Source organism: Castor canadensis, chromosome 11 (genome assembly GCF_047511655.1).
Source record: "Castor canadensis chromosome 11, mCasCan1.hap1v2, whole genome shotgun sequence".
Lineage (NCBI taxonomy): Eukaryota > Metazoa > Chordata > Mammalia > Rodentia > Castoridae > Castor > Castor canadensis.
The window spans coordinates 63904734-63930342 of NC_133396.1; the positions used below are offsets into that span (position 1 = coordinate 63904734).

The window sequence follows — 25609 nt, forward strand, 5'->3', positions numbered from 1 at the left end:
GTCTTTCCAGGCAATTTGTAGACTATGTTGTTGTAGTTGGATCCTGATCCCTATGTGAGCATATTATCTGAGTACCAATCTTTGACTGGAGTTGCTGGGAGAAGGGGGATGTTTGTGGCTCAATTATGGCAGGGTCAGCAGAAAAGACACCCAAATGTCACTTGGCAGAAATCCCAGGATTTGCCGGTACAATCCTTTAAGTGTGATGGCCATTTGAATATAGCCATCTTTGGGGAAGTACAGGAGTGTGTCACTATTTAAGTCAAGAGATTTGGGAAGCTGATTTACTTCTCATCAGGAGAGAGAAGCTTGCCACAACCTGGTACAACAGAATCATTGGCTTAGGATGTATCTCTTTGCATCCCTGTTATCACTTGTGTACAAGCTTGCCATGGCTTTACCTCCTGGCCCCACTAGCAATCCATCTTAGCACTTTGTTGCTAAGTCAAGGTGGGACCCCCTAGTCCTTCTCAACATAGGAGCCCATAAAGCTGTTCTAAAACACTGTATCTGGCATGTGAGCAACAACTTACTTGCCATTCTGGCCTCTATTAGTAAAGTTTTGGTTCACAGTTCAGTAGTAGATCTTACCATCTTTAGTCATAGAGGCATTGCTGTGGTATTTCTGCCATGGTGTTTGTACCTTTGTCTTATTGTGACTTCATGATTTATTTTATGTTTTAAAGTCCAACAATTGATGTATATAAATTCAATTTCTCCCTATATTTGGAAGGATCTTCTTCTGGAGAAGTGAGAGCCCAGAGCAGGCTTGGTTAGGTAGCATCTAGAAGCTGAAGTGTTTTCCAGAAAAGTTTACCATTCAAACCAGGCACCATAGTCTCATGCCTGTAATCCTAGCTACTTGGGAGCCTGAGATCAGAAGGGATAGCAATTTGAGGCCAACCTGGGCAAAAAGTGAGACCCTAATGCCAAAATAACTAGAGCAAAAGGGGCTGGAGATGTGACTCAAACAATGGAGTGCCTGTTTAGCAAGCATTAAGACCCCACAAAAACAAAGTTTTCAGATCGGTGGTTGTTCGGACAGGGAGGAGTGGAGAGGGGAGTGATGTATACTAGCAATTGTACATTACTAGTAATTATCTAGCTCTGGATTATGTTACAGGTTATGGGTATTCCTTATAGTATTGAAAGAAAATCATTTTCAGATTATCATAGCAAAAGTTGATTTTTATTCTTCAGACTTTCAAAATTTGCTTAGAGATGTTTTAAAGAAATAAGACCTAAAACATTAAATGCAATTCCAATACAATTGACAATTGGCTTCAAAACAGTATCTTAGGAATTCCCCACCCCACCAAATATGTTGGGTCTGTGGTATCAACCTATGTTATAATGTGCTCTGTTTCTAAACAGTATTGCTGTAGAGACTTCTCATTGGAATAACTCAAGAACATAAGCTGTACTTTGTCTCTTTCAGGAAAGCACAGAAGGATACTGCCAACTTTTGCCTAATAATCTTGCCCTATTTTAGTTTTTAAGCAGGTAAACTTTTAGTGAGCAGGCTGGGTGGCCACAGGCACTGTATTACCACCCATGTGTATGCCTGCTAGTTTTCATGGACCTAGCTTAAGTCTTGCCCTCCCTTTTCTTTGGTCAGGCAAACCTCTCCAGTTGACTCTTCAGGCTTGTGATGTCAAAGGGAAAGAAGACAAATCAGGACCTGAAAACCTCCTTGTGGAGCCATGGACAAGAGACGGTGAGTGATGATCTATCTATTTCTAGTGTGTCGGTAGACAACTGTACAAAGCCACACTCTGGTCTTTGAAATTTTCAGATGTGTAGCCTGAGCCTCAGGTTGTTTTCTGAATCCTTTCTCCTGTTTAGTTGTAGTCTGTCTTGACATTAATGACTCATGCTAGCTTACAAGTATTTGAACCCTGAATGCTGTTCAGCACTGAAATTTTATTTTTTTCTCCTTTTATCATTTTTACATTTACTTACATGTATATATGTTATTTGTACCACTTCTCCCTCCACCCCCCTGAAATTTTAAAAAGCAAGGACTCTTCCTCTTCAAATAGAAAAAGTTACTGTTTTTAAATTTAGATTATCTTTTTGTTATGTTAGCTTAAAATATTAAGAAACACAGTGACTCAGTAGCCATCCTCCTGAAAACATAATGAAGAAGACATTTCCCGATAGAGCTGCCTGACCATTTGCCGTGTTGGGAGGAAACACTCATTCTCTTGCCAACATGAGAATTGCTGATGTGCCCTTCATCTTGCCATCTGCTCTTTTTCTCAACCTAGACTGACTGTGAGCCTTTTTTCTAGTCCACGCCATCAATGTCTTCTATGTGCCTTTTTTGTACTCACTAAACTGCTTTGAATCCTACTGATTCAATAAAGGAAATGGAACATTGCAGCATCTATAACATACTGAAAGAGCCTGGCCTTCCCACTTTGAATTTGGTTTCCCCTTGGCTTTCCTCAGAGCCCAGTTTCAGACATTTTCAGTGCTGCCTTTTTTCTAACCTGTTTCTTGTATTCATTCTCAGTACCAGTGAAGAATAGCCCCCTGGAAAAACATGCTTTCCTAGGGGCTCCCTTTTTCCTTGGTGTCCTTTTCAGCAATAGGCTTGCACAAACCAGTTTCCCTGAACTCTTCCCTGAGCAGCTCAGTCTCTATAGAGACACTTCCTTCATTGCACCCACCTCCTGCCATCCTGAAGGCCACAGCCAGCCATGCTTCACCTGCCATCTAGAGCTGGTAGGCTTGGGAGGAGGTAATGGCAGTTCTCTGCACTTTTTCCTTCTCTTTATCCAAGAAAGGCCAAACCATTTTACCAAAGACCTCTACATTTTCCCTTCACTCTGAAGAATTGGAATTTTGTCGGTAGCATGTGAAAGCAGACTCTTCTGACAGAATATGGGGTTTTTTTGGCTTGGTTTTTAGACAGGGTCCTGCTATGATGCCTAGATTGACCTCCAACTTGTACTTCTCCTGCCTCAGACTCCTGACTAGTTACGCCACCACATCTGGCTTACAATGTGGATTTTTAATACCATTGCAGCTAGAAGATGCATTTGACAGCTCTTTTGCTTAGTCTGACTTGAATACTTTGTTATTCTCTTTGTGTCTTCCATCTACCCACCTTTCTCTCCTACCTTCCACTGACCTGGGATAGGTGGATTTTTAAAATGGAGCTGTAGCTGGTGGGATTGTTATTTTTGTTGTGGTTCAGAGCAACTGGAGGGTATGGTGTGGACAGGTGTGGGGAAAAGACCTCAGCTTCTCCTGGGTGCTCCCTTCACAGCACTTCCCTGATTCTTGTACCTCAGGTTGCCTATGGGTCTCTCTTGCTCACCTATCAAAAACAAGCCTGATGAGACAGGGCAGGAGGAAATACCTCACAGCCAGAACTTCTAGGTTTGGAGAAGTGATTTTCCCCCTCCCTTTTAACAGTAAAATTTCTTTCATTGGAACACTTCAAGTTCCCCAACTGTGGGGAAGTACCAGTTGTGGAAGAGTGCCACTGCAGTGCCCAAGGGTGCCTGGAGAACAAATGCTAACAGACCAGAAGGTAGACATTCCTGGAAGCCACTGCCAGTTGGCCAGTATCTTACAGGAAAACTGCTGGTAGAAATTGAAGTGATAAATATATTAAGTCCTTTAAATCTATGACTGGTTGTTTTTCTACCTGGTATCTTAAGATACTAAATTTGACAAATAGCAGACTGGGTGTCAAAACAGTTATAGATTTAAAATACCACATTTAGCCCTAGGCTGTGGTGGTGTTCATCTGCAATTCTATCAGTTGGGAGGCTAAGGCAGGAGGATCACAAGCCAGCCTGTGTTCAGCAAGACCCTGGCTGAAAGGAGGGAGGGTGAGAGAGAGACAGAGAGAAAGAGGAAGGAGGGAGGGAAGGAGGGAGAAAAAGAAAAAGAAAAATTGGCCGGCACAGTGACTTACTCCTGTAATTTCAGCTATTGGGGAGAGGAGATAGAAGGATTGTGGTTTGAGGCAAGCCTAGGCAAAATGTTAGTGAGACCCCATCTCAACAAAAGCTGGGCATGATGTCTAATACCTGTTGTCCCAACTATTTGGGTGATGCATAAGTTGGAGGATGGAGGTCCAGGCTGGCCCAGGCAAAAACGACAAGACCCTACCTGAAAAATAACTAAAGCAAAAGTGGCTGGGGTTGTGACTCAAGTGGTAGAGTACCTGCCTAGAAAATGTGAGGCCCTTTTTTTGTATTGGATGTTTTTGAGATAGGGTCTTGTGAGCTGTTTGCCTGGGCTTATCTCAAACTGTGATCCTCCTGATCTCTGCCTCCTGAGTAGCTAGGATGACAGGCAGCCCAGCCCTGACAGAGTGTTCAAGAAGCTAACTAATCCTTTTCTCAACCTGTAAGCTTGTTTGCTTTATCAGTGTTATCAGCCCTGTCAAACATCAGGCACAGTTTTAGGTATGGCTCAGGAAGATGATTGATTATCCAGTCATCTTTCTCTTTGATTTAAAGTCATAGTCCTGAGGCACAGTGGCTCCTGCCTGTAATCCCAGCTACTTAGAAGGTGGAGATAGGAGGATCACAGTTTGAGGCTAGCCTAGGGAAAACGTTAGCAAGACCCTATCTCAAAGAACAAGCTGGATGTGGTAATTCACCTCCATAATAATAAGTGACAAGCTTCATAAATGTTCCTTTCTTTATTGCAGCACCAGAGCTAGACTGCCTATGAGGTTGAAGAGATTGTGCCTTGGGGGAATAGTGCCTGGCAATGCTCTGTTTACCTTGCGCTTCCTCTGGGTTTTTGGGGGCACGTGTTGCATCGATTCAAAGGGAATTTTTCTAATTTTCATGAAGATACCAGATAGACTAGTTATTCCTTATTTTTGTTGCTTTTGTTATAAAAATGGATCAATTATCCTCACTTTAATTTTTCCTTTTTTTCAGGTTTTCTTACAGAAACTGGAAAAACCAGAGCAAGTACTATTTTTTCTACAGGAACTGAATCTGCCTTCCAAGTTACACAAATCAGAATTATGGTAATTTGGCTACCTTCTTGAAGCAATTGTGCTACCTTTTTTTTTTTTTTTAGGTAATGGGATTACACTTCACAGGTCCATGTCATTGATTTTTTGTTGGTCTGTCATCCCTGTAGCAGAGGGCAGGGACATAAAGATGGGTAGATTTATAAATCTCTGAATGGTGTGACTGTAAGGATGGAGAAAATGAAGGAACATTTCTTGAGAAGTAGCTTTCTTTTTCTGGGACTTAATATATTTCAAAATTGTTTCATTGGTTTGGTTTTGCCTCAGGCTGTTTGAATATACCATATTAATTAGAAATAGTTCTCCAGCTGCCTCTCTGCTTTCAGGTTCGACGTGGTGGCATTGGTGCTCAGTGTGGGCTGGTATTTGCCTATAACTCACCTTCTGATAAATTTCATGCAGAAGAACACTTCAAACGGTTTGAAAAGTATGACAAATGGAAGCTTCAGGAGCTCAGGCAGTTTGTAAAATGCAGGTAAGGAGCAAAACAAACTTATGTGGTTAATAAGAATGTGTTTATTCTCTTACTGGTTAGTTGTACTTCCTTGTCTATAACAGAACAGATGCCACTAACCCAACTGCCTGCCTCAGTGGCCATAAGTATCATTGCTTTCTAGTATCATATACAAAGATGGGTGTTAATTCGTTAATATACTTAGCCCCTTTGGCACCAGGGGTACAGATCTTCAAAATGGCTGGGGATGGATGCATGCCTGAATTGGGGACAGCTTGAGGTCTTCAGTCTTACCTGGCCACTGGGAAATTTACTTCTACCTCTAGCTCCCTGCTTCCTTTCATCTTTTTGTTGAAAATATTTACTAAATACCTACTATGTGCCAGGCCTGATGCTAGGCACTAACAATACCGCAGTGAGGGAAGTGGCATAACCCCTGTTGTAGAGAGCTTTGGGCTTAGTGCAGAAGGCAAACACCAAACCTATGAATGTTGACATGTTAGGAGTGCTGCGCAGAAAAGTGCTAGAAGCAAACACAGGGCACTTCAGCTGATTATGGAAGGTGTCCTGGAGCCAGTGGTGCAGTGCTGTTTTTGAAGGATGAGTTATAGTTGACTAGCTGCTTGAAGAAGTAGGACAGCCACAAAGAGAAAAGCAGGCATGAGTGCCCACAGGTGAAGGATGGCACACTGAAGGAGCTGGAGGTCCTGTGTGGATGAGATGCACTGAGTCGGGAGAGTGGTGAGGGCTGAGTTGGAGAGCTGGAAAAGGCCAGGTCGGAAGAGGTTTCTTTATCTCTGTGTTGGGCATTCAACCCTATCCTTAAAGCAAGGTGGACATGGTAGGGGAGGAAAGCAGGCAGGAGGATAGAGTAGATTGTGGAATTTGGAGAAGAAGAGTGAGGAGCACAAATATGTGTTTTAGAAGAATTACTCTGGCTTGTGCTGTGGCAGCATGGATGGAGGAGAGCAAGCATGGAGGCAGGGGGTGTGGAAGAAAGCTGCACTGTTACCCAGGAAGTCAGAGGTTGGGATGATTATGAACAAAACAGCAGCTGCAGCAACAGTGGAATAAGTGGACTGATAATGATGCCCCTGGAAGGTCTGAAGCAGCAGGCTCTGGAGACTGACTGGAGAGTGGGAGGGGCAAGAAGGCATGAGTGGCACTGAGTTTAGGGGTCTTGGCAGATGGGGAACCTAGTGCCTCTCTCTAGGATAGAAAATACCCTGGAGAGTCAGGCACAGTGGCTCACACCTATAATTCTAGTTACTCATGAGGTGGAAATTGGAAGTATCAAGGATTGAGGTTCAAGGCAAGCCCAGACAGAAAAGGTTCCTAAGACTCCATCTCAATGAAAAAAGCTGGGTGTGGTGGTGCACATTTATCATCCTGGTTACATGGGAAGTATAAACATAGGATTGTCTATCAGGCCAATGTGGGCATAAAAGTGTGACCCTATTTGGAAAACTCCTAAAGCTAAAAGGTCTGGAGACATGGCTCAAGTAGCAGTGTCCTCACACACATACCTTATGCTCCTAACTTACTATTAGAACTCATGGAGCAGGACTCTAGACTTGCCATTTGTGTTACTGCGTTTCACAGGTACTGAGAGTATTCAAGTTATTAGAAGTCTTTAAATATCATCCAGTATAGTGTTATTTACGCTTTAATGTGCATACAAACCACCAGTGGATCTTGTGACAATGCAGGTTCTGATTCAGTAGCCCTGGATAGGGCCTGAGACATTTTTTTTCAGTCTAGGCTGGTCTCAAACTGAATTTCTCCTGCTTTAGCCTGCCAAGTACTGGGATATATTATAGGATGCACCACCATACCCAGCTAAGACTTTCATTTCCAACAATCTCCCAGGTGACTCTGGCACTGTCCATCATGGACCACACTTCCATTAGCAATCTCAGATAAGTTCCTCCCTATCTGCTGACATTTCTTCCACAGCATCCCTGACAAATGATCATTCAGCCTCTGCGGAATACAAGTGATGGAAATCTCACTGACTGTTAAGGTACTTCAATAATTAGAAAGTGAAGTCTACATTTATCATTTCTACTCAATGATCTTAAATTTCTCTCCCTAAATGAATTGGAACAAAAGACACTTATTCCTAAAATCTCCCTGCCATCATAAACATATGCCTTTTTAAAAGATGGTTTTCTTTTGTTAATAATAGCTACAAATGAAACCTATTTTTAAATGGCCATGTCCTGCTCCTGGGACATTTAAAAATAGGTCTTTTTCTCACAACCTTCTGTCAAGCAAGGTCTTTCACATCAGGATGATTTTTTTTTTTAAACTTAAACACAGGCTTTTTCATTAGTTCCTTAATGATTTGAACTGGCTCTTTTCTGAGTTACTCAAAAGTCCTGATTTAGGTGACCTACATATTATCAGTCCCTCACCAGGTTAGAAATCAGAAAGTTTATGTGCATGCATCTGTTTGCCCACTTTTGTTCTTGTTGTTTCAGCATTGGTCAGGGAGCATGCTTCAGGCCAGCTATTTGACTGCTCTGCATACTTAAGAGAATTAGTATCAACTCTTCCTGTATAGCCTACTATGAAATATAGTTTTGTGAGCAAGGTTGCTTCTCCTGCCAGCTCTCTGTATTACAGTTTCCTTTATGACTTCTAAAGAGTTAAACTTTTTGCTGGGCATAGTGGCGCACATCTCAATCCCAGTACTTAGGAGGTGCAGACAGGAGGACCATGAGTTCAAGGTCAGCCTGGGCTACATAACTAGGGATTGAACACATACTACGTAAGCACTCTGACACTGAGCTGTATCTTTAGCTCCCAAAGAGTACATTGAAAAATCCTCAAACATGCATTATGGATGAGACTTGTTGACATGGTTTTGGACTAAGCAAATTCTACCTGTCCATTAGGATCAACTGTATCACAAAAGGTTTATGCCAAGAAAGACCTATGTTGGGAAGAGAACATTTTTTTTCCTCTTTGTTACAGAACCTACTCTGGGTTGTCTTTTTCCACTTCTTCCTATAGTTGCCTGTGTTTGCTTGTTGCATTCATCCAGACTGCTCCCATGCTGCTATGGGTAGCTGAGTCACAGGCTAAGTAGTGTGAGGTTTGAGGAGTGGTACTTGAAAAGACTGCCTGCCCTTCATTAGTTATTTAATCTTTGTAAAGGGAGCAGCATTTAGCTATTCCGTTTTTTAAGACATGGACCACAATTGTGCTTTTCAGCTTCCAGGCTGGAATGCTTTTCTAGAAGGATTTCTTAAGGAAGGCTGGTCACACACTGGTTTCCCAGACCTGGGAAAAGAGAGCTGGGGAAGCCACACCCACCTTTTCCCTGGCTGTTTCCAGAGGCATCCACCATTGTGCCTCACTGGTGAAGATCTCAGCAAAATGCCTGACTTCAGGTCTTGCTCTTCAGATCAGCTGATAGGTAGAGAAACACGCTTTCTCCTTAGTTCTCAGTTCACAGATGAGGAACCTGAGAAACAGGAAGCACTTACTATAAATTACCTCATGCATTCCCAGAGGGACAGGTGCCACACATGGTCCCTGCTGTCAGTTGACAGGCTTTATATATAAGTTAATGCCACTTGGGATATAACCTTACTTGTCAGGTTCTAGAGAAGCTTAGAGATAGGAAACTGTCTTGTGATTGCCCTTGTGTTTACAGGACTGGTTGCTCATCTGATGTCCTTGGAGAAGATGATCCTATTGGCTGGTTTGAGCTGGAAGAAGAGTGGGATGAAGCAGATGTCAAATTGCAGCAGTGCAGAGTAGCCAAAGTAAGCATTAGTAAGCATGGCCTTCACCTGTTCTCCCCCTCCCCTCTTCTGAGTCTATAAACACTGTGCTGATTGTGAGCTATCCTTGTGCCAAATCTGGAGCCCCAGAGACGGGGCAGCCTTTAAGGATGTCCTCATATAATGGGAAGGACCGATGTGATAATGGAAGATTCAGGAGCTGTTGAAGCTCAGAAGAGAAGATTCAACTGAGCCTGGAATTCACCAGGGAAGGCTTCTTAGGAAAGGTGGTATGATGCCAAGTGCTGAAAGTTAAGCCATCATCCTTAGCCTGGCTGAGATGTGTGGAGAAGAGGATCTCAGCTGAGAGGACAGCGAGTACACAGGCATGTTTATAAGTGAGATGTGCTTCCCTGGCTATGAAAAGAGACTGGCTATCTGGCTACTTAGCCTCAAGTATGAATCTTAGACTTAGACTTAAATAAGAGAATTCAGATCTATCTTCAAGGTTTGCATATGGTAGATACACAATAAATATTTATTCAGTTGAGTAGTAGATTCAGAAAAGCCTTTAACAAAGGAGATTTTACTGTAAAAAGCAGACAGTTTGTACAAAATTTGGGCTTTGAAAATGGCCTTCACTTTGCACAGACAAGACTATGTCCCTGGCTCCTACATAAGAGTTGTACATACCAGTTGAGGACTTTGAGGTGATTCCATAGGGCATTGACTGTTTTTATCACATGTCAGACTTCTGTTTCAAAAATGACTGTGCCAAAGAAATGTACTTCTTGTATTCTTGTCATGTTTTTGCCTTTAAAAGGGCCATCTCTCTTACAAAATCTGACTTCATTTGGTTTTTATATTATCTGTTCTCTATTCATTGTACATAATGAACCTATATCTTGTGTCCTCAGTGTTGGATATGTTGGTACCTAGTAAATTATTAAGATAATAGGGAGACCTTCCCAGAAAGGCCTTTCCGCCCTTTCATCACAATGATGAGTCTTCTCTTGAGATCTTTCTTATCCTTTCCAGTATTTGATGGTGAAGTTCCTCTGCACCCGTCAGGAGTCAGCAGAGCGCTTGGGAGTACAAGGCTTGAGCATTTGTGGGTATCTCCGCCCTGCAAGAGCAGAAGCAGAGCAAAGAATCCTCTGTGCCCACGGCAGAAAGGACACAGAGAGAGTCTGTGGGGCCACCCTACTCCTGAGGACTCTGCAGTTCATCCAGCAGCTTGCCCATGACCTGGTAAGTTTCCTCAGTTGTTGGACTGCTTTCTCTTGGAAAAATGAGTGATCTTGTTAAGGGAAGTGAACACCAACCAGCGAAACCTGGCCTGCTGAAGCCATGGCAGTATGAATAAGCATGACAACCAGCATGCTGCAAAATGACATTGTAAGGCTAAGGAAAGTAGGCAATTGTAGTACCAGTCAGTGAAAGACTAAATGCATATGTTGTGAGGTCTCCTGGAATAGATGTACACACACATGGTAAAGATCTCAAGCTGTGGCTGCCCTGGGGAGGCAAACAAAGCAAGTTCATAGGATTTATGTCTTCTTTAAGTTTTAGGAGAATTATTATTGAAGTCTAGGTGAATTTTATTCATTTACTGAAAGGACTAAACTGTCAGATTTAAGATCATTTGTGTTTTTGATGCTGACTTTTATAGTGACAACTCACTCAAAGGAACTTTTTTAGGAATCCAGTAAAGCCTTCTCATATATACAGCAGTATCCACCCATTGCCTTCCTTCTGCTCAGGGCATATTGAGAAGCTGGTGATTCAGTGTACATTTGGCTTCTTGAGTGTTTGCTATCCCAGAGCTCCTGTCATAGCAGAAAACAGGAAGAGGCCCTAGGAGTAGCAGCTGGGTTTACAACAGAAGTTCAGCCCACATGCAGGGAAGGGTCAAACATACTGCAATACAAGCCTGGATATTGTCATCATCAATAAAGATTTATGTATGTTCCAGATGCTGTGTTATGAAGTTAGGGAGCCTTTGCTTGTATGTGTGCATTAGGAGTATTTTGCATATATAGACATTTATACACACATGTACAGATATGCTGCACACATTTTAGAAAATATCATACCAAGTAAGGCACGTGTCTCATGCCTGTAATCCTAGCTACTTAGGAAGCTGAAATTGGGAGGATCCTGGTTCGAGGCCACTCCAGGCAAATAGTTCATGAGACTCCATTTCCAAATTAACAGAGCAAAATGGCTTGGAGATGTGGCTTGAGTGGTAGAGCACCTGCTTCACAATCACAAAGCCCTGAGTTCAAACCCCAGTCACCCACCCCCATTCCCCAGAAAAAAGTATCACACCAAAAGTACTATTGACACACTTTTTAGCAGCTAAATAAAAGTGTTAGTTGTGTAGGATTTTACCCAGGTGGAGCTACCTCTGCCATTAACAATGACAAGTAAATGTGGCTTTATAATATTACTCTAAATTTATTTTTCAGTTTTACTTTTTCTGGTCTTTACAATTTTTTAGGTGCAGCAGAAGGAAAGTGGCTTAAAATATAAATCTTTTCTGGACTTCGCGGGTCTTGATTTGCAGATCTTCTGGAATTTTTACAGTAAATTAAAGCAAAAGTAGGTCAGAATTCATTATAAGGTTGGTGAAAACACCAAATTTTGTTATTCTAAATGGTCTTTTTTTTCTCTTAAATATTTTTACTTCATACAGGTATATATTCTGATTTGAAATATATTGTCTAAATAATACCTCACATTTCTATAAAATACTTTATTTAGGAAGTATTTTCACTAACATTTTCTTACCCTCCTCACAACTTTTGGGATAAGCAGATCAAGTATTATAATAGTACAGGTTGAGCTTGCCTTATTCAAAAAATCCCAAATCTGAAGTGATTCAAAAATCTGAAACTTTTGCATGCCAGAAGTCAAAAATTCCACACCTGACCTCATGTGATGAATCATAGTCAAAGTTGCACCAAAAAAATAGTATGAATGAGGATATAGCTCAGTGACAGAGTAATTGCTTGGCATGCACAAGGCCTGAATTTGATTTAAGAAAAAAAAAAAACTGTAGTAACCTTCATACTATGTGTAAACAGTGTATATGAAACAAATGAATTTCATTAAACTTGAGTTCCATCCCCCCAAGAGATCTAATTATATATATGCAAAGATTCCAAAATCTGAAACTCTTCTATTCTGGTCCCTAGCATTTCAGATAAAGGATACTCTTTATGTCTCCTCATTTTACAGATGACAAAGTGGGATCAGAATTGAATTTCCTTCCCCACAATGGGCAGAGTCAAATGGGTCTGTGTTTTCAGATTCTTGTACAGTGTTTTTTCTGTTTCACCCTGCCTCCTCTCCCTTGGCATTCTTTTCACTGAGCTGCATGCCTTGAGGAGAGTCTTTGTAGACAGCTGCGTGGCTTTGGAGGGGGAAAGCAACTTGCCCTTCTGCCCTCTGATGTTCCTTGTCCTCTTACAGCCCAAGGGAAGAATGCATCTGTGCCCAAACCCTGTTGCTGCAGCTCCTGCAGAGCTGCTTCTCAGTGCTGCAAGGAGACACACCGGCTGCCTCTGAGGAGGAGAAGCCTCCAGCCCAGCACCCTGAGAGAATGCAGGCTGCCAAGGAGCTCTACACACACTTAAGTGATGGTAGGGATGGGGTGGATCTTGAATGCAACCTTGTACTGGTGGTCACAAGTCTGCTGCTGTAAAGGAGCATTTGTGGGGGCTCCTGTGATCATGCACACCAGAAAGGGATTATCACTGGGAAATGGACATTGCTTTTGATATTCTTTGAGTTACTGTTTTGAGTTCTGGATTTATTCTTTCGTTAGCTGAATTCTCTTCCTCCTAGTTTTAGATATATAGCTTTGTTATATTGAGGGTAATTATTGTCACACTCTTCAGCCTTAATTTTAGTTAAATCACTGGGGCAAAGGCAATAGATTGAGGGGGAAGATAGTAATAAATTGATAATTAAATGCATGCTACCATGTGACATTTTTAAGGTTTCAGGTTGTATCTCAAAAAGTACAGAGAAATAATTAAATAAAAAGTTGTGGCCTAGAGGTGTGGCTCAAGTGATGGAGCACCTTCCTAGAAAACACAAAGCCTTGAGTTCAAACCCCAGTACCACCAAAAAGAAAAAATCCAAACTTGCTCATATAGTCTTTGTTTTAGTTAAATGTAAACAAAAAATAATTTCTTTATGCTGCCTAACCTATATGAAAGTATTTCTTTGCTCTAGGATTAACTACAAAATGAGAGTAGTGAGTTTGTAGGCTAATTATAGCAGATGGACATTGTGAAGAATAGATGGTATATATTAAGATTGATTCCATTGTTGTCTATTGTTAGTGGTAGATAGGGTGAATGGAGAGTCTATGTCCATGGAGATATTAAAGCAAGAAGTAAGGAACACCCTTCTCAATGGGGCTGCCATCTTCTTTCCTGATCGACAGACCCGTCGGAACCATCTCTTCACCATGATGGTAATTATTAGTCTCTTTTATCTGAATATATTGCCGGTTTTAATTTCTCAAAAGTTTATTGATACTTCCTATATGCGAAGCTTTGTGTGGGACACAGCTATCAAAGGATGTGGCACTGTGTTCAATCCTAATCTACATTTTATAAGCAATTGTCTCACAAAGTCACAGTTTAGTCTCCAATTTTAAGACTTTCCTACAACCAAATTTTCTTCTCTTTTTCTTTCTCAAATTATGAGAAAATTTAAAATAAATACAGTATTAGTCTAAATGGTATAATGAATCCTTCTGGCTCCCATCTATACTCATCACCTAGTTTCAATAATGATATACTCAGGCTAATTTTATTTTATGTATAATATACTTCACCTTCTCTTCCCTTCTTCCTCCCACCTACTATTACTTTGAAGTAAATCCCTGACCTACTTTATTCATAAATATTTCAGAATATATCTGTAAAGAAAATATAACCAAGTTTTAATCCTCAACTGATTTTTCTCATCCTTGTAGGCTCTTTCTCCATGTTACTCAGATTTAGTACTGGGGTAGAAAGGTACTTTCAGTATTTACAAGCACTCTGTTACCAAATAGAATATCCTGTACAAAGATCTGTCCTACTTCTTTCCTGGAAGCATTTTCCCAATGACTTTTCTTTCCTGGAAGCACTTACTGAATGATTTTCTTTCTTTCTTTCTTTCTTTTTTTGTGGTCCTGAAGTTTGAACTCAGGGCCTCATGCTTGCTGGGCTCTACCACTTGAGCCACTCCACCAGCTGTACTGAATGATTTTTTTTTTTTTTGTCCCACACAAAAACTAGAAAGAGGGTGTGTGACCTTTTGAATGACATTAGTATCTCTTTCACTTTGCTTGTTCCTTTGGACAGCATTGGTAAAAGTTGTTTTTACCCTTCCCATGCTGATGAATTGAACAGCATTGATAGTCTTTTACAGTGCTAAATAGTTCTCTGTTTAGACAGTTGTGTTCATTGTGACCATGTCTTATTAACTCCGTTGTTCTATGTCTGGGTCTTAAATCTTCTGCAGTCCCCCTCAGTGCCTTACATATAGCAGAAGGTTTTCACTACATTTATTTAAGAAAATAAGTTCCCAGGCTGGGTGGTGGCGCATGCCTGTAATCCATCTACTTGGGAAGAGATCAGGAGGATTGTGGTTTGAGGCCAGTCCAGGCAAAAAGTTAGCAAGACCTCATCTCAACTAATAAACCAGGCATGGTGGCATGTGTCTATAATCCCAACCTACTTGGGAGGCATAGGTAGGAAGATCCCAGTCCAAAGCTGGTCCCTGGTAAAAACTTAAGACTTTACTTGAAAAAAAAAAAAAAGCATAAAAGGACTGGGGGTGTGGCTCAAGTGGCTAAGTACTTGCTTAGCAATTGTGAGGCCTTAAGTTCAAACTCTAGTACCACCAAAAAAAAAAAAAGGTTCCCCCCAAAGTAATCCCATAGCCCTGTCGGAAGGTGTGATTCCTGTAACTGTCACCATAGTGTATAAAACTATAAAACAGAGGGACAGCTTTGACTTTGTTCAAAAATAGAAAGCTCATAAGAAATGTACTCTGTCCCTTTTGCTCTTGGGATGGCATGTCCAAGGTGAAGAAGAGTACACATCTTTTGGAGGTCAGTTTCCTCAGCATTTGCATCAGACTTCCCTGAAGGAAAGTTTGCAGATGTTACTTTTGGCAGTGAACCAAAATCACTTGCCTTTTTCTTTATAGGTGGTAGGTTCTGCTTCTTCCAAGCACTTCCTAGTTGGGCGCTATGGAGGCGGTCTGCTGACCCTACTTTCCTCTTATTTGGGACTAGTGTGTGATGATACTTCATGCTGCTCTAGGTCTCTGGAGTGTCATGCAATAGATTTTCTGAATGTCAGTTTCTGGTTTTCTAGAAGAATATCACTGAGCAGGAGCACAAGCAATCCCTGCGGCTCACATTCCGTTCATTGTGCACATATTTTAGGTAAGTGATTCTCTTCAATTGTCAAATAGTTCAGATCTTTGCAAAGTCATTTTCTTTATCTGCGCCTTCATGTTTTTTAGAGTAGGGCTTCCCTTACCTAGCTAGAACACCTAGTTTCTGGAGTGAATCATTACTAGACACAAGAGTGACTAAAATAATGGTTGAATGATAGTCTTGTCAAGAACTTAATCCAAGTCCCAATCATTATAAGACAAGTTAAGGTTGAACTTCTTTGAGAACTCCTGTTTGTAAGTGAGTTTTAACCACAAAAATAAAGCCAAAGGATGTTGGGGTCCTACAAACCCAACTGTGTTAAAAACAACTGCAAAAGCACAGAATGGTAATTTACAAAAAGCAGTATGCTGGGAGGAGAGAACTTGGAGATTTGTGATTATCAGAGAAGCCTTCAGGATGTATTAATGTGGGTCTAGATGCTTGAAGGAAGGAAGAGAACTAATAGACTGAGCAACTGCCTACAAGTCAGACTGTACCTGGTATGGATTCCAGACTTAGTGCTATTTGTATAAAGTGCTTTCAGAATTGGTTAGCAAGGATGATGGTAGAGCCTGGGGCTGTCATGTGAAGAATATCTGAATACACGTAGTACCATTAGACTGAATTCTCCAGTTACCAGTAATGAGATCAGGTATATTTCATATTGGTGGTCAAAATAATTTATGGGTCTGTGCTGTTTGAAGGACATATGGACAGACAGTAGCACAGTCCCAGATTCTGTCTTTCTGACCCAAATTCCCCCCATTCCAGAGAACTGACACTGAGCTCTCTCTGGGTTCTTTTTTGAAACCTTTTAAAATACAATGCATGAAAATCCCTTTCCTGCAACCAGGGGTTGTGACGAGTTTGTGTTCTTTCAGCGATCAGGACCCAGGTGGCCTTCTCCTTTTACCTGAGAAAAGCGACCTGGCTAGCATGAACATCGGTGAAGTCCTGGCGGTCATGAACACCCTCCTCTCTGTTGCTGCTCGAGAGGTATCACCCAGCTACCTCCCTGTTTCCTTTGCCTCATGCTCCTATGAACACACGACACGACTGCCAGTGTGCCCTGACTGTGCTTTCTTACTGCACATGGACACAGGTTTCCAGCCAGCCCTGCAGACAAGTGAGGGGGCCTTTCCTTCCTGCCCTTTCCAGTCAGCAGGCAGTAAAACCACAAGAATGTTTGTTAAGACCTCCATGAACACACAGGGATGTGAATGCAGAGGGATCAGTAACTGGGGTTTAAACTTGTGGTGGCACACTTACTAAGCAAGTGCTCTACCACGTGAGCCACACCCCTATCCCTTTTTTGCTTTAGTTTATTTTTCCATATAGAGTCTCACATTTTTGTCTGGGGCCAGCCTTTGACCTCAATCCTCCCATATCCACTTCTTGTGTAGCTGGGATGACAGGCATGAACCACTGTGCCCATCTTGTTTTTGAGAAATGGAGTCTTGCCAACTTTTTGCCTAGGCTGACCTTGAACCACCTGATCCTAATCTCTGCCTCCTGTAGCTGAGATTGCAGCCATGTGACACCATTCCTGACCCAGTGTCTATATTCTTTAAGCTAGAATATACTTTACTTTTGGTCAGTGTTCTTCTTGCTTTCACACTAATTTTTCTTCTAGACTCCTTCTGTCCAGCTCTGAGTCGACCTTAAAATTCTCATTCCAACCTACTGCTCATCAACATGTGCTCTCCACCCAGTTAGCCACAGCACAGTCTACTCTCTGTCTTTATTTCTTCCATCCCTACATGTTCCCTTTCATTTCAGTTCTGCCTGTTCCTCAGACCTGGAAGCCCATCTAAGCTCTTGCCTTCATTATTTCTTCCTCTGCAGTCACACTGTAAGGGCCACTGGGCAGAAAACTTCAGGGTTCTTACTGGTCTTCATCAGTGCTAATTGTGCCTTCCCAGGGAGGAGATGGTTGATGCTGAGCCAGGACTGAAACCCAGGCTATTGCACTCTGAGTCTTTTTCTCTTTCCATTAGGTCACCCAGGCTATAAGATGTATGTGAAGAAATAACATAAAGTGACATTTGTCCAATAGAATTTCTGTAACCCTTATCACTTAGAGATCAAGTGCTTGTCCTTTCTTCTCTTTCTCTCACCTATGACATAAAAGAAGTTACAGGTGTGATTGAGTCTCCTAGGCCAGAGATCACTGAGCCTCTAACACTGTTCTCTGAATTACTTTTCAGTAAAAACATTCATGGTTATCCTAAATAGGTAGAGTTGGATTAGAAGGAAAATGTAAAAGTGGTCAAAAGTGGGCCTCACCTGAGATTTTCCTGATGTCTGTTAACTCAACAGTGTCTACCTATTGTGTGCAAGGCCCTGTTCTAGGAACAGGGGATAGAGTGAGAATAAAGAGCAGCCTGAACAAACATGTGATCAGATAGTTCTAACCCTGCAGCAGCCTGTCAGAGGGTGGGAACAAGGCTCAGGAGGAGGAAGTGTAGCAGAGGAGAGGAGCTGGGGAAAGGCATTTTGGAAAAGGTAGCAGTAGAGCTCAGTGTCTGACCATAAACAAGGCTTGACCAACAAAGAGGAGGATAGAGGTGTTGCAGATAGAGGGAACTGCACATGCAGCAGGCCTGTGATGAGATGGGAAGGAACAAGTGTCTGTAGAAGCCATGGTAATGTGTGGACTCTGAACATGCAGGGTTCATGGTTCTGATGGCCTTCAGATGGTAAGATCTGGCTGCACACTCAGGAAAGGAGTCGGGGCTGGAGATTTGTAATCAGTAACAAACAGATGATAGTTGAAGCCATGACTGTGGATAGCCTCACATCACCCATGGCATCTTGAAATCTACAGAAAAGGGGAGCATACAGAAGAGTAGGAAGGACTGGCAGGAAGCAATTCAGGGGAGGCAGAAGCTGGGGGAGAAGAGAGAGAACCTTAAGAGGGGCAGAGGTCAGCAGAGCCACTGAAATTCAGTAGAGACTTTGCCTCAAGGCAGTCACTGATGCCTTTGGGGAGTGGGGTCCACCAAAGCAGAAGAATGGAGGAAGGAGTGGAGCAAAATCACAGCAGATTAAGGCTCCTTTTTATTTATTCATTTATTTATTTATTTTTTGTGGTACTGGAGTTTAAACTCGGGGCCTTGGCACTTACCAGGCACTACCAGTTGAGCCATTCCGCCAGCCCAGAGTAAGGCCCCTTTTTAAAATGAGATGCACAAACAAAAGAGTTTGTGTGGATGTACAATTTGCAGAAACAACTCTCTGTTTAATGACTGGATTCTAAAGTCCAATCACCCCTCTCACATTCTCTTTCATGGTTCACCTTCTTCTATCCTCTGTATACCACAACTATTCTAAAAGGTGTTCATCAGTTCCTTGTTTTTTGTTTATTTATTTATTTTTTTTGATGGTACTGGGACTTGAACTGGGGGGTCTGATACTTGCTAGGCAAGCGCTTTACCACTTGAGCCACTCACCAGCCCACCAGTTCCTTGTTTTTCTTTCTAGTTATACCTGCATACCATGTTTTTTGCTAGGTTTTGACCTTTAACACACTCATATAGCATACAGTCTTCTGTGATGAATTTGTTTACTTAGCAATGTTTTTGAGATTCATTCATATTGATTCATGTACTGTCATTTATATTCACTGGTGTACAGTTGTCACAATTTATCCATTTTACTTTGGAGGGGTAGATGGACTGGTTTCAGCTTGTAGCAATTAACTGAAGACAATGCCAATATTAACATAGCTTGTGGTTCTTATGCTCCACAGTTTCTCTCTAGTGGTCAGATGACCCTTTAGAGATACTCACAAGAGAGTCATAAAAGGATAAAGAATTATTTTAAGATAGGAGTGATCTGATTGAAGGCTCAGAGGGGAAGAACCCAGAGAGAGAAGGAACTTGAAGATGTGAGAGAAGGAAGAGATGAGCAGTGAGGTGGGCTTTCTGGGGTGCAGAAGGAGCTATCCTGTGAAGTAAAACTACTTGAGAGGTTCCACAAAGCGGCAAGAAGGGAGTTTTCCTAATGCCATCTTTCTTGGTTCAGTCCTGGGTTGAAAGCTCTTTCATGACTATTCCCCATATGCATGGTATGTTTTTTACTAGTGACAGTTGATCCTGTAGAGAGGGCACCTGCCTATGTTATGTGACAGCCTTGTTTAGACACTTCCTGTTTGTCCGCTTCCTTGCAGTGTGAGCTGTTGATGCTCAGTGGGCCCCATGGGGAGTTTGGCTCTGTGCTCTACTCTCTCTTCTGGTCTGTGCAAGGCAGCCTGCTCTCCTGGTGCTACCTGCAGCTGAAGAGCTCGGACCCTGGAGCCAAAGATCTCGCCATGGACCTTATTGAAAAATGTGAGTGTCGATACACAATCCATGAAAACAGACAGGTGTCTGGATTTTGACTTTGTGAACACTCTCTTCTTCAGTAACCCATTCATTAAATAGGCATATTATTTTCTTTATTATAGTTCAGATCTGCAGGTTGTTTTTGTCTTTTTGTTTTTGGGGGGGTTATTTGTATTTTTGAGACAGGGTCATGTATGTAGACCAGGCTGTGTCAGACTCTTGATCCTCCTGCCTCAGAATCCTGAGTGGTGAGATTACAGTCCTGTATCACCCATATGCAGCTTATTTTTGTCTTTTTTTTGATGGGACTAGGGGTTGAACTCAGGGCCTTGTGCTTGCCAGGCAAATGTTCTACCACTTGAGCCACTCTGCCAGCCCCTTTTTTGCTTTGGTTATTCTTAGGATAACATCTTGCTTTATTCCCTGGGCCAGCCTGGACCAAAATCCTATTTGTGCTTCCCTACATCATGGGATGACAAGCATATACTGCCATGCTCAGCCATTGCTTAAGATGTGGATCTCTCAAACATTTTGCCTTGGCTAACCTTGAACTACAGTCTTCCTAATCTATGCCTCCCTAGTAGCTAGAATTATAGGAGTAAGCCATCATACCCACCCTTATTTTTGTCTTTAAAGTATAATCCTATACCATGTCCTTTGGCCCAAAGCTTCCTGTCTGAATATGGTAATATGCCAAAATCCTTTAGTCTACATGCATAATCATTGTCTCTTCAGTCAGTTGTCAGGAGAATATGTCATCCCTATATTAATCAAGTCATCCAAAAAAGAAAGTCTTGAGCTTTTAAAATTTGAGGTGTGTGAGCACTGTGACCTTTGCCAACTACTGAGAATGCTCATGTTCATATCCTGTAAACTCACAAAAAATTGTGAGTTTACAATCCAACAGTTTGTGAGAAATTATGTGGGGAAAATTCCGTTAGGTCAAATTTGGTCTCACTATCTTGACAAAAGTGCTTATAGTACTGGATCCTGTCACCTAAGCCTTGGCCTTCAGATTAGCACCTCTTAAATGCATGAGCCTATTGTAAATAAAAGGACAAGGGGAGGCTGACACCTGGGTCAGTTGGCCATGTAACTTCCTTGTTTTTTTTTTTTTTTTTTTTTTTTAGACAGGGTATTGCTATGTAGCCCAGGCTGACCTCAAACTCACTATGTAGCCCGAAGGCATGAACTCCCAATCCCAAGTGCTAGGGTCACAGGCATGCTATCATGCCTGGCATAACTTACAGAAGTGGTATCTCTACTTCATTGAAAAGCAACAAAGACAGAAGTACCATTCACTTTAAAAAAGTAATATTTTACTGAAATTGACACTGCTTTTCTTCCCAGAAGAAGATATTCCCATGGCATGGGCTTCATTTAAGCCTTGGGTCTTATATTGTGGACTCCCTTCCCCAGCTTCTGTGACCCTTTCTTGCTTTGTCCTTGATGATAATTAAATAAGTGATCTTTACCGTATAAAATATTAACTATTTTCTTTATCTTTTGGCAGATGTGGGACAATTTCTGGCAAGCATGAGAGTCATTTTGGAATCCCTTTTGTCACAGTATAGTGGAAAAACCATAGTAGAAAAGTTATGTAACTCGGTGTTTTCCATGGCAGCTCGTCAATTGGTAAGGAAAAGTGGCAGGGCAGGGAGGGGCTACTGACCAGCACCCCCAGAGAGAGTCTGCAGTGGATGCAAAGTACTTCATTCATCTTCCTTTAGGTCATCTTCCTGCTGGACTTCTGCACTTTAGGCATTTCACACTGCACACTCTTAAGAGAGTTCAGCACCCTAACAGAGCTGTTGAAGAGACTCTGCAGTGATCCTAAGGGAGGACTGAGCAAGGTAAATTGGCTGACTCTGACCCTGCATTGTTTGTTCTCCCCAGAGATGTGACTGTACCAATGAACACACTACTTAGTACAGGTCTGCACAAATAACTTTGCTCTGGAAGGCAATTTTATTGGTGGTTTTGCCAACGGGGGTAATAAATACTGATCCGAATTGATTTGTCTTCATCAGCATTAGAAGGGAGACACAGAGAGCAAGTTGTATAATTAATTTTATATTTTATAGTATATGCAGTAACATAAAATTTATGTAAATGAATAACCAGATTGAAGTCTAAAAGGGGAGAGGAAAGGCAAATTTGAAGTAGAAGGTTTGGTACTTAAAAGAACTGTCTCCCCTTTTTAACTTTTTAGTACACGCCATTTTTTCACAATAGCCAATGGCAGTAGAAAGGGCAGCTACATATTTGTATAAGACAGTTCAGTTCCAACTAAAAGATAAAAGCTGAACAGAGTACTTAGAGTGTAAAGTACATGTCTACTCTGCTGAGTGATGAACTTCTGTTGATCTCGGTGTAGATAGGAAGGTCAGGTGTATCTTTTTAACCTGCCTAATAGTTTGTCAGCTGTGAGCCCACCGCACTGATAAACATCCTATCGCCCTGGCTGAGTATGGAGTGATACCTGTTGTTTTCTCTGACTCATTTGTCTGCCTAGCTGGATGTTGAGACCTGGCAGCAGGAACAGCCTGTGGTACTGCACACTTGGACCAAGGAATCTGCCCACAACTATGAAAATAACTGCCATGAAGTATCTGTCTTTGTTAGCCCCGGGGCAACATATTTTGAGGTGGAATTTGATGAGAGGTGTGAAACTGAAAAAAGGTAAGTCTCACATGTTCTTTTCCCCCAAGGAATAGTGTGTCAAAAAAGAGATAAAGAAGGTAATAGAGATTATGCCTTCACAGGTATGATTATCTAGAATTTACTGATGCTAGAGGTGGAAAGACACGCTATGACACGAAAGTTGGCACTTATAAATGGCCCAAGGTGAGTGGTATTCACTGAACGAGGTGAAGTATTTACTTCTGTAGCAACTCTTATCCTATTGCCAGTCCTCAGGACAATAGAGATGTGGTCTTTGAAGGGAAGTATTTATGTTATACTTTTGTAAAAGGAAGGGCTTTATCAGAGTTGAGCACACTACCATCTGTCTCCATTGTATAAATAAAAATTGTTTGGAGCATAATCATGTCCATATGTTCCTCACTTACAGCTGTGTTGGCACTGTAGTTGCAGAGTGAAGCAGTCATAACACAGATTATGTAAGCCCAGAAAATGCAAAATTTTTCTCTGTCTGGTTCTTTATAGGAAGTTTGCCAACACTTGGTCTCTATAAGCTCTGTCCATAGTAAATGAGGAGCTATCACTCTTAGTGAGAGTGAGTCCAGGAGGAGGGCCAAGACCCTGGTGAAAACAAGGAGTCCAGGTCACAGTTAGACCTGCTTGATCTCTGGGCTGGAGGCTAAGGGCTACCTCAAATTACTGACCTTCTTTCTGCTGTCAGGGATCTTGATTGGGAGCAAAGGACTGAGCCAACATGACTGAGCAGGTAGTGGGCAGATGGTTGCCTGAGGATTAGAAAGCTGAGCAACCATTTTCTGCCAATTCTTCTTCTTCGTGAGTGCAGTTGTGAGTTTGTGTTTCAGTCACACCTTTGTATATTTCTCTTTTAGTAGTTTTGGACTTGTGGAAATAGAGACCACTTTTAAATTGAGGTGTTTTGAGTCATGAAGAGTTACTATTTAGATACCTCCCAACATAAGTTTGATCACATGACTTTTGTTTGTCTCTAGAAAGTAACCTTTAAGGATGGTCCTCGGCTGCAGTTCCTCTTTCACTCTGACAGCAGTAACAATGAGTGGGGATACAAATTTACTGTCACTGCCTACGGACTGCCTGATGTTGCTGTGTCTTGGGGGTTGGACTTACAACTCCTTGTCTCCCGACTGATGGGACGCCTTGCCTCCCAGTGCATGGCACTTAAGTCTGCGCATCGTAAGTTCACAGCTCTATTCCTTCCTTTCTCGTTACAACTGTGTTGAAGAGCAAGAGAAGAGGAGGGAACCTCTCTCTCATAGGTAGTCTTGACATCATGACAGAGCAAGGTACTTATAATGTTCACTTTCAGTTTCCTTTAAACCAAACAAGAATAGTTTGTCCACTTGGTGCCATTGTCATGAAGTTTCTTTCTTTCTTTTGGTGGGACTAGGTTTGAACTCAGGGCTTTAGACTCACAAAGCAGGCACTCTGCCACTTGAGCCACGCCTCCAGTCCACTTTGCTCTGGTTATTTTGGAAGTGGGGTGCCACAAACCATTTGCCAAGGCTGTCCTTGAATCATGATCCTCCTAACATCAGCCTCCCTAGTAGCTAGAATTATAGGCATGAGCTCCTGGCACCCGACTGTCACGAAGTTTCTTTACTCAGCCTTTGGCCTTCATCACAAAGGTGCTGTGTATTCCCTCTGTCTTTGGAGGACAAGTTGGGGAGATGGCTATTTTTTTAGTAGCATCATAATCATTTTTATTTTGTAAGTAGATTTAAGTGTACTCCAACCACAAGACAGAAATATAGTCAATTCACGGTATATCCTTTAAATTAGTGAATATCTATATAAATGTATATAGATATGTGAATATGGATTTTTGTCTTAAAATAACGTTCAACTTGTTATTAAATTCTTCCAAGGGACAAGACTTATAGAATAAATATTTCTAGTGTATTTTATTTCTATATAATTTCTTGCATTTTTCCAGTTATAAAAGTAAAATATGGAAAAATGACATTGAAGGAAACCAATGAAAAGTAGAAGCATCCTTAATCCTAACACCCAAAGATAACTATTGTTAACATTTTTATTGATGACCACATAGTCTTTATTTGTCTATTTATATCTAGGGTGGGTATTTGTTACTTTTTATAAAATGAACTTTACAAACTGTAAATGTTTTCCCATAATTAGTATTCCTAAATGGCTTTTTGTTAGGCCATTCAGTTTCTTGTTTACTAAACAGAAGTTGTAACTGAAATTTTCCCACAGAGCAGCAGCATTTCAGGACTTATGGTTTAAGTTTATCTGTGATATGCATTTATGGGTGTCACAATTCCATTCTAGGAAATGTGGGTGAATTTCCTCCAGCTTTTTAAAATGTTTGTGTACTGAGGAAAAAAATAGAACTCTCATAAGCCATCTTCTCTCTCCAGAGTTAGGCAGTAACATGGCAGTACCGCAAGCAAAAATGACTTCAGTCCTGAACTCCCCATTGTGGAAACCTGTTTTCAGGCATCAGATTTGCCCAGAGTTGGAATTAGAAGCAAGCTGGCCCACTCACCTACACCAGGATGGCAAGGAGGTATTTACTCTTCTGTCATTTATTACTTTAAGTTGTAAACATGTATGTTTATATTTTATCACCCCCTATTAAGCTGATAACTCCTTGAGGCAAAAACTATCTCTTGTTATTTGTTTTCCCCACTGTGTACTACAGGTACCAGTGTGCAATGGGTGCTCAAAAGTATGGAATGAAGTATAGTAGGTGCTCAGTAAATCTCTCTTGATAGTATTATCAAATAAACAAGTGCCTGCTGAGTCACACTTTCGATTAAATGATTTGCGCTGTCCCTCTTGTTCTCCATTGAGCTGTAGCACCTAGTATAGGTATAGGTGTGTAACATTTTACATACTAACGAAGATTGTCTTCTATCTTTACTTCTCATCTCTCCTTCCCTCTTTTCTTGTTCTACTATTTGTCCTCCCTTCTTCCCACCT

General features: G+C 41.6%; 1 protein-coding gene across 2 annotated transcripts in view; it reads left to right on the forward strand.

Annotated features, from left to right (window-relative positions):
• The window catches only part of Zzef1 (zinc finger ZZ-type and EF-hand domain containing 1), a 124165-nt gene that overhangs the window by 41306 nt on the left and 57250 nt on the right, over positions 1-25609 (forward strand). For both annotated transcript variants that reach the window (XR_012438782.1, XM_074047157.1), the window contains exons 9-25: positions 1619-1717; positions 4917-5008; positions 5341-5489; positions 9133-9244; positions 10241-10453; positions 11706-11806; positions 12680-12849; positions 13558-13691; positions 15592-15662; positions 16538-16652; positions 19828-19987; positions 21495-21616; positions 21712-21834; positions 22497-22663; positions 22747-22828; positions 23635-23836; positions 25045-25193. Coding sequence is in view for 1 of the 2 variants with exons in the window: in XM_074047157.1 (XP_073903258.1) it covers positions 1619-1717; positions 4917-5008; positions 5341-5489; positions 9133-9244; positions 10241-10453; positions 11706-11806; positions 12680-12849; positions 13558-13691; positions 15592-15662; positions 16538-16652; positions 19828-19987; positions 21495-21616; positions 21712-21834; positions 22497-22663; positions 22747-22828; positions 23635-23836; positions 25045-25193 (2261 nt within the window). In the remaining variant the exon portion in view is untranslated. The remainder of the gene's footprint in view (positions 1-1618; positions 1718-4916; positions 5009-5340; positions 5490-9132; positions 9245-10240; positions 10454-11705; positions 11807-12679; positions 12850-13557; positions 13692-15591; positions 15663-16537; positions 16653-19827; positions 19988-21494; positions 21617-21711; positions 21835-22496; positions 22664-22746; positions 22829-23634; positions 23837-25044; positions 25194-25609) is intronic.